Here is a 15,758-nt window from a genome sequence, read left to right as displayed (position 1 = left end):
AGCTAGGTTGGGAGATCAGAAAGAGCTCAAACCAGATCACTTTCAGAGCTCGGTGCAAGACCCACCTCTTTGCATAAACCTTCCTACAACAAGAGAAGCGTGAAGAACAAAAACGAGCTAAGGGTTGGCAAGAGCAGGATGCTTTTTGGGCTGAGTTTTAATACTGGGTGGTACAGTGACAGCACTATATTAAGTAGCTGGAGTGCTGCTACTTATTATTATGATCACATGGCACAATATGCAGTGATTTATCTTTGTTAGATAGTGAAGACATCTTGGAGCACATTCATCGGTGCTGTAAAGCCATTTAAGTCAATGAATTCACACCCAGGATGAGTTTGGCCTCTTCTGATTAAACCAGGTGATTGTTATCCTTAAAAGAGCATGAGACAACTCACTACAATAATAGACTTCAAGTAATTCTGCATTTTGGTGAAAGCATCGAATTCTCATTATCAGAATTATTTCACTTTTTATTAATGTTAAGAGTTCAATAAAGACAAGTTTATATTGAAATGTTCATTTTAAAATTGCTTTTAAGAACACATTTTATTAACTTGTATCTGAAAAGGAAATAGCTCCAATGAAAATATCACTGCAGGTGAATGTATTTTTCCCCCTGAGTTTCTGCTACCCATGCATCAGACATCAAGAAAGAAGTCCAGTTCATTGCCATTCGTATTCATTATTTTGAATGCATTTTAGTTTTCTGTTGATGATACACAATTTTCTAACTCTGTTTGAGAGCAAAAACCAATTGCTTCCAACAAGCAAGTATGAAAGATTTCTCTCATCAACAAAGGGCTGAGCTCTTTTGAATGATCAACAGCTCCTAGTGGAAATGAGCGGACACTGTATATCGCCTCAAATTTAATCCACTGACCCATCTCTGGGGAGCTTCTATTTAGTAAATTTCGAGTCTCCTGTACTTTTAAAAGCAATCGCAGTAGTAATGATTAGTCTGACCTTAATGACACATTGGATATGTTGTATTCTAATAAAAAAACTGTAAGATCTTGAAAAAAATTTGATCTAATTGTCTACTGGGGAAAAAAAGCATTAGTAAGAGGAAGCCTGATGGACTGTGAAGTGCATAGCATTTTATCAGTATTTGCAATTCCTACGTACAGAGCAGGGACAGAAATGAACCTGCGGAGATGCTGGTGTTCCATGCCGTGCATCCTGGAATGAATAGTTTACAGTTATCTCTACCTTGGTCCTCTTTGTGGCTGTTACTGCACAAACACAGCCAAACCCTGCAAATAGCACATCTGCAGATACCAAGTTGTCAGAGTTCTTGTGGGACCAGACACACAGCTGTCCACATGGATAACTCTTGCCATTATGAATCCCAAGGTCCATTGCTATAAGGACTCATCTCCAAACACTGCAGGACTCCACAGTACTCCCCTTAACAGATTCTGTATTGGAAACCCCAGGACAGATATCTTATGGAATTTCTCTGGCCCTCTTCTGAGCACTTTTCAGGACAGAATGATACTTAAATTTGATGCCACTAGTGTAGCATTCTGGAAGTTGAATTTAAGGTTACAGTGCCAAAGGTCCTTTGAATCACTGAACTGCTGAGATACTGCTAATAACTGTTCAATAAGGTGGTAGAAGGCATGGCAGGAAGTGAGGAATCTGTGCCAGGATTATGGGTAGAATCTTTCAGGCTGCAGCAGAACTAAACGTGTTTAGTTACTTTGATTACTCAAAATCTTCATATTCAGAAGAGGAAAGTGCTCCATTATTAAAGGAACAGGTGCCCCAGATTGTGCTTTATCAAATACTGGTTACATGCGACTCTCTGGCATTAGTTTTCTTTGATGGCATTTCTTACTCTTACTGCCATCTAGCTACAGCTGACCAGCTGTTAAATCTTTTAAAGTCATATTATGTGCTGAAAATGCACACACTTTTGACATTTTATCATTGTGCTTTAGAATGTCAGTCCTTTTCTTTTTTACTGGGTCTCTCTCTCTCTGTGTGTGTGTGTGTGTGTGTGTGTGTACGTACACAGTACACTAATACCGGGAATTTGATTCACAGTAATGAATGGGAGTTTGATTCACTGGGAGTTTGATTCACAGTAAGGTTTCCTTCTTGGTTTACACTTCTTTTAAAAACTTCCAAGTACAGTCCCTGATCAACGACTAAATTCTGCATATTTTAAAAATTTATTCAACCTCATAGATAAGCATTAGTAAATATCCTACATAGCCCTGAAAATGAGGCAGGGGGCAAGGACTGATCTCCATCTGTTTAAAATTTATAATATATATATTTGTATATTTACATTACACCCATACACTTATATAAAATACAAGAACAAGATAAAGTTGTCCTCACAACAACCAACAGGGCATACTGTACAGCCTATATAAATTTATGGTATACATTAATTACTATAGTACATCCTATGTATTTTATGGGATACATTAATAAACAATGATATATTAAAGTTTACATTTAAAGAATATAGGAAGAGACAAATACTACACACCTTGGAGCTGATTCATTGCTGCATTACTTCCGTATGCCTGTGGAACTCTGAAGCAACACAGTGGGGAACCAGGGCCAATATGTTCATAATGGTAGAGTCAACATTATAGGAGCAATCTGAATTTTTTGGAAGTTGAGTGCTTGAGTTTTCAACCTTGAAGTTGAATTATCCCTAGGGTTTTACATTTAGTTTCCCTGTTTGAATATATATGGAAAGAAATCCAGAGTTATTTGGCGTAAGGAACTTACAAGCTTTGAAAGTTTCACAACTGCGGAAAAGAGAGACAGTATTCTGGGCATTTGAGAAAAAATTATGAGCAACTGGCAAAAGAAATTAGAATGGAATTAATAATTAATCTTAAACTTCCATACCCTATACACAGGCCTATTTCTGAATCCATTTTAGTCAATTGGAGTGGATCCACTTGCTTAAATGGGTGGGTTGACTTCCAATGAGACCTAGGTTCCTAAATCACTTTTGCAAGTGGGGCTTAAATTCCTAAGTCACTTGAACACTTTTGAAAATTCTGCCCACTGTCAACAGTTAATGTTAAATTTGACTTACCTTAAAATGGCAAGAAACTACAGATTTTATTTTTTAAATCCACTGTAGCCAAGAAGTTTATCAACAACTCTCTCTATATATCCTTAATCTTATTACTCTATGACTCTCCACAGATTTTTTCTTTTCAGTAGCAATTTGCAATGTCATGAAAGGGGGTATGTTTTTCTTCTTATTTTAGCTTAGCTGACCAACTTCAAACTGAAAATTGAAAAGAAGTAACACCAGCAGACAAGACCTGCCACAGGAACAGAAACATTAAATGCTGCTGAATAGTTTTTGAATCACCATCCAGCTGGTCCCATATATTAGTGGTAATTTTCTGCACTGCAAGAGATGCTTTTGATTTCTGTATCTGCCTGATTTATTGTTGTTTAATTGCAGTTCCGCTAGCTAGTTAGGGAGCCATGTTGATGAGATCTAAAGGCAGTTCCACTTAACCATAAGGCAGGTAGTCATACAGAATGCTTTGTAGATGGGTATAGGTGACTAAGATGGAAAAGTTATCTTCAGGGCCCTGACAGGGACATGGAGCACCCTTTGAAGGGGGGAAGGAGGCAGCCCTACAGTTTCTCCTAAATTAGATTTAAAAAGTAGAAGCATGCTTCACATTGCAAATCAATGTTTATTTTACCACAGAACCATTATAATCTACGTGGTGAGCCACATTGCATCTTCCCTAATCTATCCATACATTACAAGAGCACAATTTTCAAGGATACATATTTATACATCTGTTAACCACTTTGTCCCCATTATTTCATTTAAAGAATTAAACTATTTAGAAACTCTTTTGGACACATATACACACACAACAATCAATACATTTTTTTTCCAGAAATATAAAGTGCTGATCGTACATCATCGTTTTTTAGTCCCACTGTTCCCGTTGGCGGACTTGTTGAAACTTTTACTCATTTGTGGAAAGTGCACGGTTGGAGTTCTTTCAGTTGGGCCATATAAACCTAAATTGCGGGCTGCAGTTGACTTCCGAAGGGGTTTGACGCTGGGGAAAGGGCTAAACACTTGTAATTTAGGATTGCTGGCTTGGGAAGATTTAGCCAATGTTCCACTGTCACTGGATAAACTAGGTGATTCTGATAAGTGTGTTGGGCAGGACTGATTGGACATTGGCTCAGCATCAGGTTTGTTATTTTGGGTTAGTTCCAGTGCTTCTAATTTCAGCTGAACCACTGACATATTTGCATTGGTGTCCTTGTAAAGTGCCTCAGCTGACTGTTCATCAGCTTTCCGAATAGTCCTGTTATCCAAGCCACTTCCCTCTCTTTCCCCCAAATCAGAATTGCTTGGAGGGTCCTCCTTTGCACTGCAGCTATTTGGTTTGCAGCCTTCACTCTGCTCTTCTATGAGTCCTATGGTATCCCCATAGCCCAGCTGGCATTTGGCTCTAGCTATGTTCTTTCGATGTACTCGGATGTGAGTGCGCCAGGGAGAGTTGAGTTTCGTTTTAAGATCTTCATGGGGAATGGGTGACATTTTGCCCCCTGTGTGACTTGGGATATGAATGACTGCATTCTTGGCAGCTCTATTGGTCGCCCTCATCTTCTTTCCTAAAAGAAGGTGGTTTATCACTGGAGAATGGTTTACCTGAGAGGGGAGAAGACTGGTAACTGGCCCTTTGTCTGAAAGAAAAAGTTAAAAAAAATTACAGTCTTAAAGAACAAAAACAAATCATTACATCAGTGATCACCCACCAATCAAACAGTCTTGATGCTGTTTCTTGTGATGATTTGTAGGACCGACCCTAGTGGAAACTGAATTCCTCTAACACTATAGTGCATCTTCAAGTCAAAAACAGAGAGGAAAAGTATGGTAAAAGCTTTCCCTCATCTCACGTCCTTTCTTACTGTTACTGGTTTAGGAATTAACTACTGCTAAGATAATAGATATATGGAAACTGGTTCTATCATTTTAGGAATTGCAGGTGGGAGCATGACAGGAGGTGGGACACTGTAAAAATGTGGAAAGTATTGCCAATATGATTTTGCTTTGTATTTGTTTAGAGCTGAGCATAGCCCTGCACAGGACTTTTTACTCTTATAGGGTACCTATACCTGCTACAATACAAAGGTTAACATTAACCTTGGCCTTAGCGAGTCCCTCATCTCTTAGATTCTTCCTTCAATATCGAGAGGCAATTCAGTCACACAGGCCTCTCCTTGAGCAGAGGTCTGGAAAATGCACCAATTTATTTTTAATAGACATCTGTCCATGCTGAACTGGAACCAGGACAAACTAGCTTATTATTTCCATCAGAACTTCCGATTTTACCAGAGTGACAGACTCAGAATTAGTATGTTAAAAGTATAAATTAGCCCATTAATCATGATTAGCAAAATCAGAAAGGGTTTGGCAATCATTGGAAATGAGGATCTTACTATTGCATTGTTTCAGTTTGGCCAGAGCTTCTGTTTGCACTCGATGCATCACCAGTATTTTAAAAATAAGTATTTTTTTCCCTTTCATGTGAATGTAACGATCACAAAACCTGCTAGACTGACTGTTCTGGGGACTAAAATCCTCCATGTACAGAATAGGTATAGCACTAATGGAACAAACTTTCCCACAGTGGCCCATCAATGTGTTTCAACTGTGACTTGGAGGGACCACCTCTAGCAGTGAGATGGGAGTTCCATCTCCATGCCTATTAAAATCCTCAGCCTGTCTGCTGATGCTGCCCCCAAGGTTGCCAATCAGTGCCAATTGTGGTAGTAGTTTTTATCATGTGGATCTCTCTCCATGAGGAAATGGACTGGGAACAAACTCATTTCCCACATACTCACTACCATCCTGGACTGGATTTGAACTGTCAATCTTGGAGCTACAATTGACTATTTGGTGACGCAGTTCCCTTGACTTCAACAAACTGTTTTAAATGGAGCTATGGCAATTTACACCAGCTGAGGATCTACCCCTTGGTTCTTAAAGTATATTATTGTCATTTCTTTAACAATGTATAAGTATTGTCAAGTCCAAGGATGCCGCAGATTTTAACATGTTCAGCAGTGAAACCAATGTGATATACCCAGATAGCAAAGACATTTTTAGATACCATTATTCAGCTGGTCCCTGGGACCTAACAAGATCCCAGGGTCGTCATCTTCAGACCCTGATAAAAGAAAAACAAAGAAATCATCTTATATACGATTTGTTTGTACGAAATTGCTTCTGCCATATCACTAATGTATTGTATTGCAAGTTCATTCATTCTCTTTTGTCCTCTCTCTACATATGAATAATTTAAAGACACAAAAAACATTTATACCTCTCTTTTCAGATAGTGAAGTTGGCTTGTAAAGAATAAAGGGGAAGAGCATGTTCTGATACATTACCTGCTCTGATATACACCTGATGAACCTGCTGCTGCTGCTTCTTCTTTATTCGGGAATACTGCCTTTTCAATGCATTAATGTCAGTGGTCATACGCTCCATCATCATACTGTTAAAAGCAGCATGGTATTCACTTCTACAGGAGTCTATTGCCCCTGGACTTAGTTCCGCAATGTTACTAGACCCCAAACTCTGTTCTTCATTCTGATCTGTACACAGTCGGAAAAAGGGAGGGGGATGAATACATCAGAATTTTCTGTGCTCTACTAATCATTAACCAAGGAAATGCACGAGGAAATGACATGCCCAACTCCTGTTATTTTAACTACACTGTGTAATAAAAACAGCTATTATAACTGTATTATAATATAAGTCTAAATATTTAACTTAGTATAATTTATTAAATCTTGCAATATACCTTAAACATATAAACTGAATTTCTTGTTTGCATAAAACACATACAGCACAGTCACTAAAGTGGGCATTTCACATGACCAAGTAGTAAACAAAGATTCTCAGTTACAAAGTGATTAGAAGTTGAGGCCACCACTCCATGAACTGATATGTAACTCTGTTACAGTCAAACTAGTCATTTGGTCAAATGTGACTGACTATCTGACAGAGATCAGCAAGGAGGGAGGGAGCAGCAGAATCATCAGGCGTGGGGGCAAGTGGAAGAGGCAGGCTGATAGGGAGTTTGTATCATCAAAGAGTGGCAGAGCAACAGGAGCAGCACAACTTATTTTCCCAGCTGTTTCTGATGTGCCGCTAAAATGGCAATTCAGAGTCAAAGGGATAACTTATTTCACAGGATGTTTGTTTGGATTAGGTCTAGTTTGAAATAATGGTTTAACATTCTGAGTAAGTGTCAGTCTGAGGCAGCAGCTGGAGACTTGCCGTCCTCCAAGAAAAGAAAGAAAACAACATCAAACTGAGAATTCTAGCATACAGATCTCGGCAAATACAAGCAGAAGTTAAATCCAACAGAAATAGTTTCTGGTAAAGAGGCAGACAGCATAACTGTAACCATTCCACTTGTAGGCAAAGGCCTGGGAGATCCAAGGAAGATTTTTGGTGTTACCTGAACAATAATAAAAATTAACAATATTATTGGCTGCCAATCAGGGACACCAAGAAGGTTTTTCTTGTAACCACTCCTGTGCATCTCAAGAACTATTGAAAGAAAATGATATAAAACCTGAGAAAGTTGTATCTTTGAGAGAAAATGTTCAGAGAGAATCCTCCAGTGGGGATCACAAAAATCAGACTCTAAAGCTATTATATCACATATAGGAAAGCTATTTTAGGTAAAACGTTAGGTTTCTAAAATGTATTAGAATTTTGCTGTCCTTATGAGGCTTGCACAGTAGGACTCATGGTACTGAGTGAAAGATTGAGGGATATGAAAATAGAATCAATGAATTTTTGTATAATACTCTGAAACATATCAAAATAGTTTTCTATAAAATTTGTTATTTATAGAATAAATGATGGTGTGGAATGGTATAAAGGTTTTACAAGGGTGGGGTGCATAACTCACTCGTGGATTCTGATGCTATATAAACACATGGTAACAAAAAACTGGATTTTTTTTAAGTTAGACTCTTAAGGCCATATTTCATTATCTTTGGGATTCTCAAAAGTGCTAAGCACCTAACAGCTCCTAGTCAGCTTAGTTTTAGGATTTTTTGGGTAATAATCATGACTAAAATCTTTATTCCACACCATCACGTATTGTACACACACAGACGTTCAATTTAGTAGGCAGAGTATCCAAAGATTGCACAGTAAGTTACAGAAGATCCATAATGGTCTCTGCATACAATTCAAACTACAACTTTCATAATTTCAATTAACCTACAGGTGAATCAAGCTCACACAAATTGGACTGCATAATTCAGAACGAACTGAAGTTGCATTTACCTTTGATTTGTTTTTGGTACTTCTGTAGCTCTGGTGCCAAGAGCCCACTGAATGGTCCAAGGCAGCCAACTGCATTGGCAACTGAATCTTCATCATCCAGGTCATTCTCCTCATCACTATCTCTGGTTCTGCCTAGCCTTCTGCCAAATGGAAACAAATGGAAAAGAAAGCAGATCTTAGATACATCAGTGCATTAATTACTAATTGATCATTACTAAATGCCTTCATCTATTTTAGATGTGCAATGGAAAAAGCAACTGTATTAGCCTCTCTGCTGTACAGATGAATAGTGGCTATATTAGACTACAGGGAATAAAATTTTTTTCTGGATGTATTACAGACTTACCCTGAAACTGAAGTTGATTTTACTGCTGCAGGGAATGGAGTAATGTTGTATGTATATTTCTCCCTTAATTCTGCCAGTTGAGGAAAAGGAAACTGAGCCATGGAATAAACGGTCTAGAAAAAGAAATGCACCTTTTAAAATTGTGCTGTTAACAATGGTCCCACTAAAAACTGCAGCTCTGTACAGATTTCATAGGCTTGCAGGATTAAACACTGCACATTCACATGTAGAAAAGGAAACATGAAAGGTCTGATTTTATGATGCAATCGACACTTCCTCAAGGAAAAACAAAGAATGACTCACTAGAAAAATACATAGTCCAAAGAAGAAACATACATAACTGGTACCATGAGGGCTAGTGTATAAGCATATGCCTGTACAATGGTTTGTGTGTCTCAAAGAAATACCTCCTGGGTATATAGGATATTTTGAAAGAGACAGTTTATGAAAATGTGGTTTCTGACATGATTGTTCACTTGCCCTAATACAAGAAGGTCAGATCCTTTCAACTACTGTATTTATTTAGCATCACTTCTAATCCACTCACTGCCAGCGACTTACAAAAACCTCAAACACTGATTTACATTAGAAATTACTAAAAAAAATTGTCATTAAAACAAAAAGCAAACAAAACATATGGCAGGTCACACACTTAGCAAGAGCCTCTAGGTGCTTTTGTAATACAAATAATAATTATAGCAGACTTACAGATGTTGTTTGCAGAGGCAGTGGAGAATAAATACAATGGAACATTTATAATGCATTTTAACTGATGGCACAATAGTAAAAGATTGGAAAACAAAACTTAGGGAAAGTTACCCACAACAGAAATTCCGCTTGTAAAAGCATCGAATTCATTATCTATATTGAGGCTGAGAAAGACACTGAATATTTAATTAGTTTTCAGTGCTCCTCTTTAATTTGTGTTTTCTCCACCTGCCTAGATAATTACAGTTTCTCAATCCCTGGGGGTGAAATTCTGCCTCCACTCAAGTCAATACGAGTTTTGCCAATGACTTCAATGGGACCAAGATTTTACCCCTCTTTATTATTAATGGATTCCAAAGGGGAGCATGGATCGACATTCATGTCGTGCTCCCCATCAGTACCTGGCTCTAACCAGTGGTGGATGAATCCTGGTCATGTGCCACCTGAGGCAGGTTGGGCACATTCTAAGAAGAAAAATGGATTCCAACTACATCTACTGCTGATGGAAGTGAGTATCAGGTTTTCCCTGCTCTTCCTGTACTGCTCTGCTCAAGTGACAAACAAGGGCTGACCCCATCAGAAACACCATAAGGTAGATCCTCAGCTAAGGTTGCCAGCCCTCCAGGATTGTCCTAGAGTCTCCAGGAATTAAAGATTAATGTTTAAATAAATAGGTCATGTGATGAAACCTCCATGAATACATCCAGCCAAAACTGGCAACCCTATCCTCAGCTGGTGTAAACTGTCACAGGCCCATTGACATAAATGGAGTTATGACAGTTTACACCAGCTGAGGAGCTGCCCCCATGAGTCTCAGAGAAGGAAATCCCAACACTTCCTCAGCCATGAAAATCATAGCCAAACAGGAAGATCTTTGGCAACACAAGTTTTATCAGAGTCCAGACAAACTCTGATCTTGTTGCATATCATAGCATAAAACTTCTCAACATTAACATTAAGTGAAGCTTGATAGAGTTCTACTACGTAGTGACCAGAGAGGGGCTGAAAGAATATAGATTTTTAAAACAGACAAGGAATCACATTAGTAGGAATTCTACTTTGAAAGGTAACTGCTTCTCAAGGGTGATAAAAGAATATGGTTGCAGTGCGGACTGATGACAAATTGGCAGCCATTAAGTTATCTTTGACGGTAACTAAGGACCTGATCCAAAACCCATTGAAATCAATGGAAATTTTTCCAGTGACTTCAAAGGGTTTTGGAACAGGCCCCAAGTGCCTGATCCTGCAGGATATTGAGAAATTCCTGTAAGTTGCTGAACATCCTCTACTCAAGGTCTTATTAATAGTAATGTTGGATCTGCAAGTATGTTTGGCATGCATAGCAGATACGAAAGAATGGTACTGCACTTCAATATAAAATTTGAAATAAGATTATTTGGCAAGCTAGCATTATTCTGTCCATTATCAGAGTAATAAAAATGTTTCTGCAATTAAAAAAAAAAATCCAGTAAACACTTGTTTTTAGTAAAACCAATAATCCCCTTAAGTGTCTGATATCCAAACAGAGCAGCCCTTAAGATTTGGAATAAAGCTGAATATAAATAAAAGTGAAATGGATTTTATTGATTTGGTTGCCCAAGTGGAGATAAATGCAAGTAAACAAAACATAATGACAAATGTACTGAATTTTAAAATTCTTTCACTTTTAATCATTTTCTGATTAATGGAATTTGTGGCAGACACATTGTGTGGTGGCATCTGTCACATTCTGGGGTGCAATCCAGACCACTGAGAGGTTGTGTCACCACGTGCCCTACAACCTTGGGCGTCTCACAATGCTCTGCTGTTGTAGCTCCCCTCCTGGGCCGCTCACAAAGAGCTAAACAGCATGCAGGTCACACCCTGAGTGTCTATGTATAGCTGCAGTCCTGGTCCAGCAACAATGACTCCAGCAGCCTGTCAGCAACACACCAGCCACACTCTGGCTTCCACCAGCCTTGGTTACTACCTGCAGGGTGACCTCAACACAGTCCCAGTCCCAAATTTCCCCCAAAACATGTGTTCTGCAATCTCCAGCCCCCTTCTGGACAGTCCAGATGTTAGAGGTTCATTGCCCCTGTAGGGGGTCAATATTCAACCACCAACTACTTTGAATGGAGTTACCAAACAGCTTGGTTTAAATACAACATTGGATTAGTTTAGCTTGAAAAATAAAAAGTTTATTTAACTACAAAGAGATAGATTTTAAGTAAGTATAAGACACTGAACTCAGAAATGCTTACAAGAGAAATAAAGATAAAACGCTGTGACCGAATGCACCCCTGTATTCACACCCTACTGTAACCATCTTTGTACAAAATATGCCTTGTGGGGTATCATTTGAAAACTAATAACTCGCTGGTCAACAATCTCATGGTGAAATGTAAGTACAAAATGCCTATTAAGAGTTATGAACATAAGCTGAAATTATGACTCAATGCGTTTACTAGCCAAGTCTGGGGAGTGGGTGAATCACTGTGTCAAAGACAAGGGACAAGCTGACACTCTAGGCAGGTGTCATCAAAGCTGATGGGAAATCACTTGTCAAGCGGCCATTCTTTGGCAACGAAGGGGGGCAGGAACAAATAAATCTGCATTTTAGCAAGCAACCACGTGGAACCTCTTTCACCACGAGACTTCATGTCTCCATTCTCACAGCAGGAAGGAACTTTATCTAGGGCAGTGGTTTTCAATTTTCATTCATTTGCAGACCCCTAAAAAAATGCAAATGGAGGTGCGGACCCATTTGGAAATCTTAGATATAATCTGTGGACCCCAGGTTGAAAACTATTGTTCTATGGTAATGACAACCTTTTGCAGACTTCTTACCAGGGGCGGCTCTATGTTTTTTGCCGCCCCAAGCATGGCAGGCAGACGGCTTTCGGCGGCATGCCTGCGCGTGGTCTGCTGGTCATGCAGATTCGGGGGCATGCCTGCGGGAGGTCCGCCGGTGCCGCACCCTCGGCGTCCCCGCCGCCGAAGCCACGGGACCGGTGGACCTCCCACAGGCATGCAGCTGAAAGCTGCCTGCCTGCTGCCCTCACAGAGACCGGCAGGCCGCCCCCCGTGGCTTGCCGCCCCAGGCACGCGCTTGCTGCGCTGGTGCCTGGAGCCGCCCTTGCTTCTTACACATAGTCCATGGACCCTCCAGGGGTCTGCAGACCACATGTTGAAAACCGCTGATTTAAAGGTAACCCTCAGGAAAATGCATTTCAAAGGGTGACTCAACTATAAAAGTAGAGGGCAAAAACACCCCAGGGTCTCTCTTTCTATCTTCCCCCCATCCTTTCACTGAAGACAACAAAGGAACCAGCCCTTTGACTTCACGGGGGGAGGTCCCAATCTGATAATTTGGTCAGCGGTGTTGCTGGAAATATGTGCAGTAGCGTAGCTGGGGGGGAGCGGGGCAGCGGCCGCTCTCCCACTGAGCACAAGTGGCACCTTTTCAATTTCTTGGCGCCTTTTTAATTTTTACTCACCGGGCAGCGCTCTGGGTCTTTGGCAGCACTTCGGCTTCGGGTCCTTCACTCGCTCCGGGTGTGTTCGGCGGCACTGAAGGACCCGCTGCCGAAATGCCACCGAAGACCCGCGAAGCGAGTGAAGGACCCGCTGCCGAAATGCCGCCGAAGACCCGGAGCGCCACCCCATCAGTAAAAGCACCGCCGGGTGAGTAAAAGCGCCACAGTGGGTGGAGCCTTTTTTTGTGATCGCTCCCCCTGTTCGCTCCACCTGGCTACGTCACTGAATATGTGCTGAGGATTTTACCTTGAACCAAGTCTAGCCTATTAAGTTTAGCTACTCGAAAGTGTTTATCACATTCCAGGGTATTGCCAATCAACTTTAATGATATCTGGCTAGAGGCGTTAGCTTGTCCTTTGTCTTTGAGAAACTGGTTTACATCCTCTTGCTGTCCTGAGGACCCTGTTTCCTACTTACATGTAAACTGAGGTAAACATACATTCCTTTGTTTAGGATAGACCTGTTTAGCAATGTCTGCCTAGTCAGGGCTACCTGGGTCTGAACATATGCTACCAACATCATACAGGGGAATTCATAACTTTACATATAATGTTACTACATACATTCCACCATGATATTATTGGCCAGTGAGTTATTAGTTTTCAAATGATACCTCACAAGGCATATTTTGCACAAAGATTATTACAATAGTGTGTAGAGTGTGAATACAGAGGTGCATTTGGTCACAGCATCAGTACATCATCCTTTGCAATGATATTGCTCAGCTTGTAACTACCTAATTCAGCAGCGGCTAAAGTTTCTCTGCTTTCATGTGTACAATTATTCAGAACTTCCACACTCCATTAGAAACTGATATTAAGAGTAAAAGACTGTAAATGAAACATTGTTTCAGAGCATTTTTAAAAGTATGACTTTTACCCATTTTGAAAATAAGTGGCTTCTCAAAGCCAGGAATTTTGAAATTTCTCATTAGCTCTGGGAGGAACTCTTGGTTTGTATGTTTTTCCTGTGCTATAGTCAGTGACATTTTGATCTGAAGGCAAAATGGTCTCAATTAAGATAAAAGTAAATTCTGAATGGTTTCTAAATATCTGTTCATGACTCTGTGCTTAATGCACAAAGAATGTCACAAAATTGATTCAATGCCAAGTCCTTCCTGACAGAGGAGGAAAAATATGTTTGTCCAGATGCGCTGATGCAAGCAATTAGAAGCAGGAGTTGGAACATTCATAGCTGGATTAGAAAAAGAGGACAAGTGGTGCAGTAGACCAGGTTTTGGCATTAAGAAACTTTTATACCTTGAGGTATGTGCACACACCTCAGGTCAGAAGAATGCCCCCAAAATCCCACAGCATGAAGTGAAGCTTTCCCATTAGATGAAACTATAGAACCTTCCTGCAACTGTGAAAAAGAAATGTTCTCTGGGCCCCAAACAGTGATACTGCTCAAATCTACCAGACTAAGGCTATGTCTGCACTACCACTGGATCGATGCTCTGGCGATTGATGCACCAGGAGTCGATTTAGCATGTCTCGTGAAGACCCGCTAAATTGATGGCAGAGTGCTCTCCGGTCGACCCCGATAGACCACCCGGAATGAGAAGAGTAAGGTAAGTCGACGGGAGAGTGTCTCCTGTTGACCCAGCACGGTATAGACACTGCAGTAAGTCGATCTAAGGCCTGGTCTACACTAACACCCCAATTCGATCAAAGGTACGCAACTTCAGCTACGTGAATAATGTAGCTGAAGTCGACATACCTTAGTTCGAACTTACCGCGGTTCAGACGCGGTCCACACGCGGCAGGCAGGCTCCCCCGTCGACTCCGCGGTACTCCTCTCGCTGAGCTGGAGTACCGCAGTCGACGGCGAGCACTTCCGGGATCGATTTATCGCGTCCAGACCAGACGTGATAAATCGAACCCGGAAGTTCGATTGCCAGCCGTCGAACTACCGTGGTAGTGTAGACCTGGCCTAAGCTACGTTAACTCCAGCTACGTTATTCACGTAGCTGGAGTTGCGTAACTTAGGTCGACTTACCGCAGTAGTGTAGACATAGACTAAGAAATTTTGTGGTTGTAGGGTGAGGGGGGAAATCATCTCCAGCCCAACATATCTACCCATTTTTGTTTGATCACAATCACACCTTCCTGCTTTTTCACTATATCCCTTAATTCCCTCCCCATGAAGAAAGAACTCTAGATCTGTCTGGAATTCATCTCTATTCTTTATGTCAGTAGCCTTTCCAGGCAACATATTCCATATGGTTGTTATCCTTTATGTGAAACAGTTCTGCTCAACTCTTCCATTTGCTCCTAGTTTCCAAAATTTTAATTTATGCCCCATGATACACACTCGCCACTCCCTCTCCCTTTTTTCTATTATCTCTTCTCCTTCCAGAAGAGAATGTTTAAAAAATACCCCAGACTTTTGTATGAATTTCACTACTTTCAAGAAGCAAGCGTTGTTATAAAGGTATTAAGACAACTTGGCAGGCTAACACAAATTGTTGCAGATACTTGGCATGCAGCCTTGTGCCGAACCTCAGAACTAAGGTGTTTATTAACAGACCAATAATATTGTATTTGTTTAGCTTCTAGTCCTAAAAATGCTATTTTGTCTATTATTTAAAACTTGTGGAACTGATGCTCACTTTCCTAAATTGTTTAATCTGAAAAAGGAGTTTACTTTGGGACTTGTTTGCTCCTCCAGTCTAGCTCCTCCTACCACCATCAGACAAAAACCTCACCACTGAAGAGTCAAATTTCCAAAAACTTGCTTACTTGCTGAGCCCTATGTGTATGCATATTCTCCATGCAAGAGAAATAGGTTTTTGTTTTTTTAAAAGGAGTGGCTGGGTGTACACAGAATATGTGCATATGGAAA

At 40.4% G+C, this 15,758-nt stretch overlaps 1 protein-coding gene across 5 annotated transcripts in view; it reads right to left on the bottom strand.

Annotated features, from left to right (window-relative positions):
• Nucleotides 1–2,251: 2,251 nt before the first annotated feature.
• Nucleotides 2,252–15,758, bottom strand: part of TBC1D30 (TBC1 domain family member 30) — an 89,884-nt gene continuing 76,377 nt past the window's right edge. For 2 of the 5 annotated variants that reach the window (XM_026648780.2, XM_026648783.2), the window contains 5 exons: nt 8,688–8,800; nt 8,342–8,481; nt 6,421–6,627; nt 6,141–6,197; nt 2,252–4,710 (listed from right to left, as the gene is read on the bottom strand). In XM_026648780.2, the coding sequence (XP_026504565.1) occupies nt 3,929–4,710; nt 6,141–6,197; nt 6,421–6,627; nt 8,342–8,481; nt 8,688–8,800 (1,299 nt within the window). In that variant the 3' untranslated portion in view covers nt 2,252–3,928. The remainder of the gene's footprint in view (nt 4,711–6,140; nt 6,198–6,420; nt 6,628–8,341; nt 8,482–8,687; nt 8,801–15,758) is intronic. The other 3 variants (XM_026648782.2, XM_026648784.2, XM_026648781.2) reach the window with 2 other exon arrangements.

This window comes from Terrapene carolina, unplaced genomic scaffold (genome assembly GCF_002925995.2).
Source record: "Terrapene carolina triunguis isolate 2854851 unplaced genomic scaffold, T_m_triunguis-2.0 Scaffold68, whole genome shotgun sequence".
In the NCBI taxonomy this organism is placed as follows: domain Eukaryota; kingdom Metazoa; phylum Chordata; order Testudines; family Emydidae; genus Terrapene; species Terrapene triunguis.
This window is presented reverse-complemented; position numbering and strand designations above follow the sequence as displayed.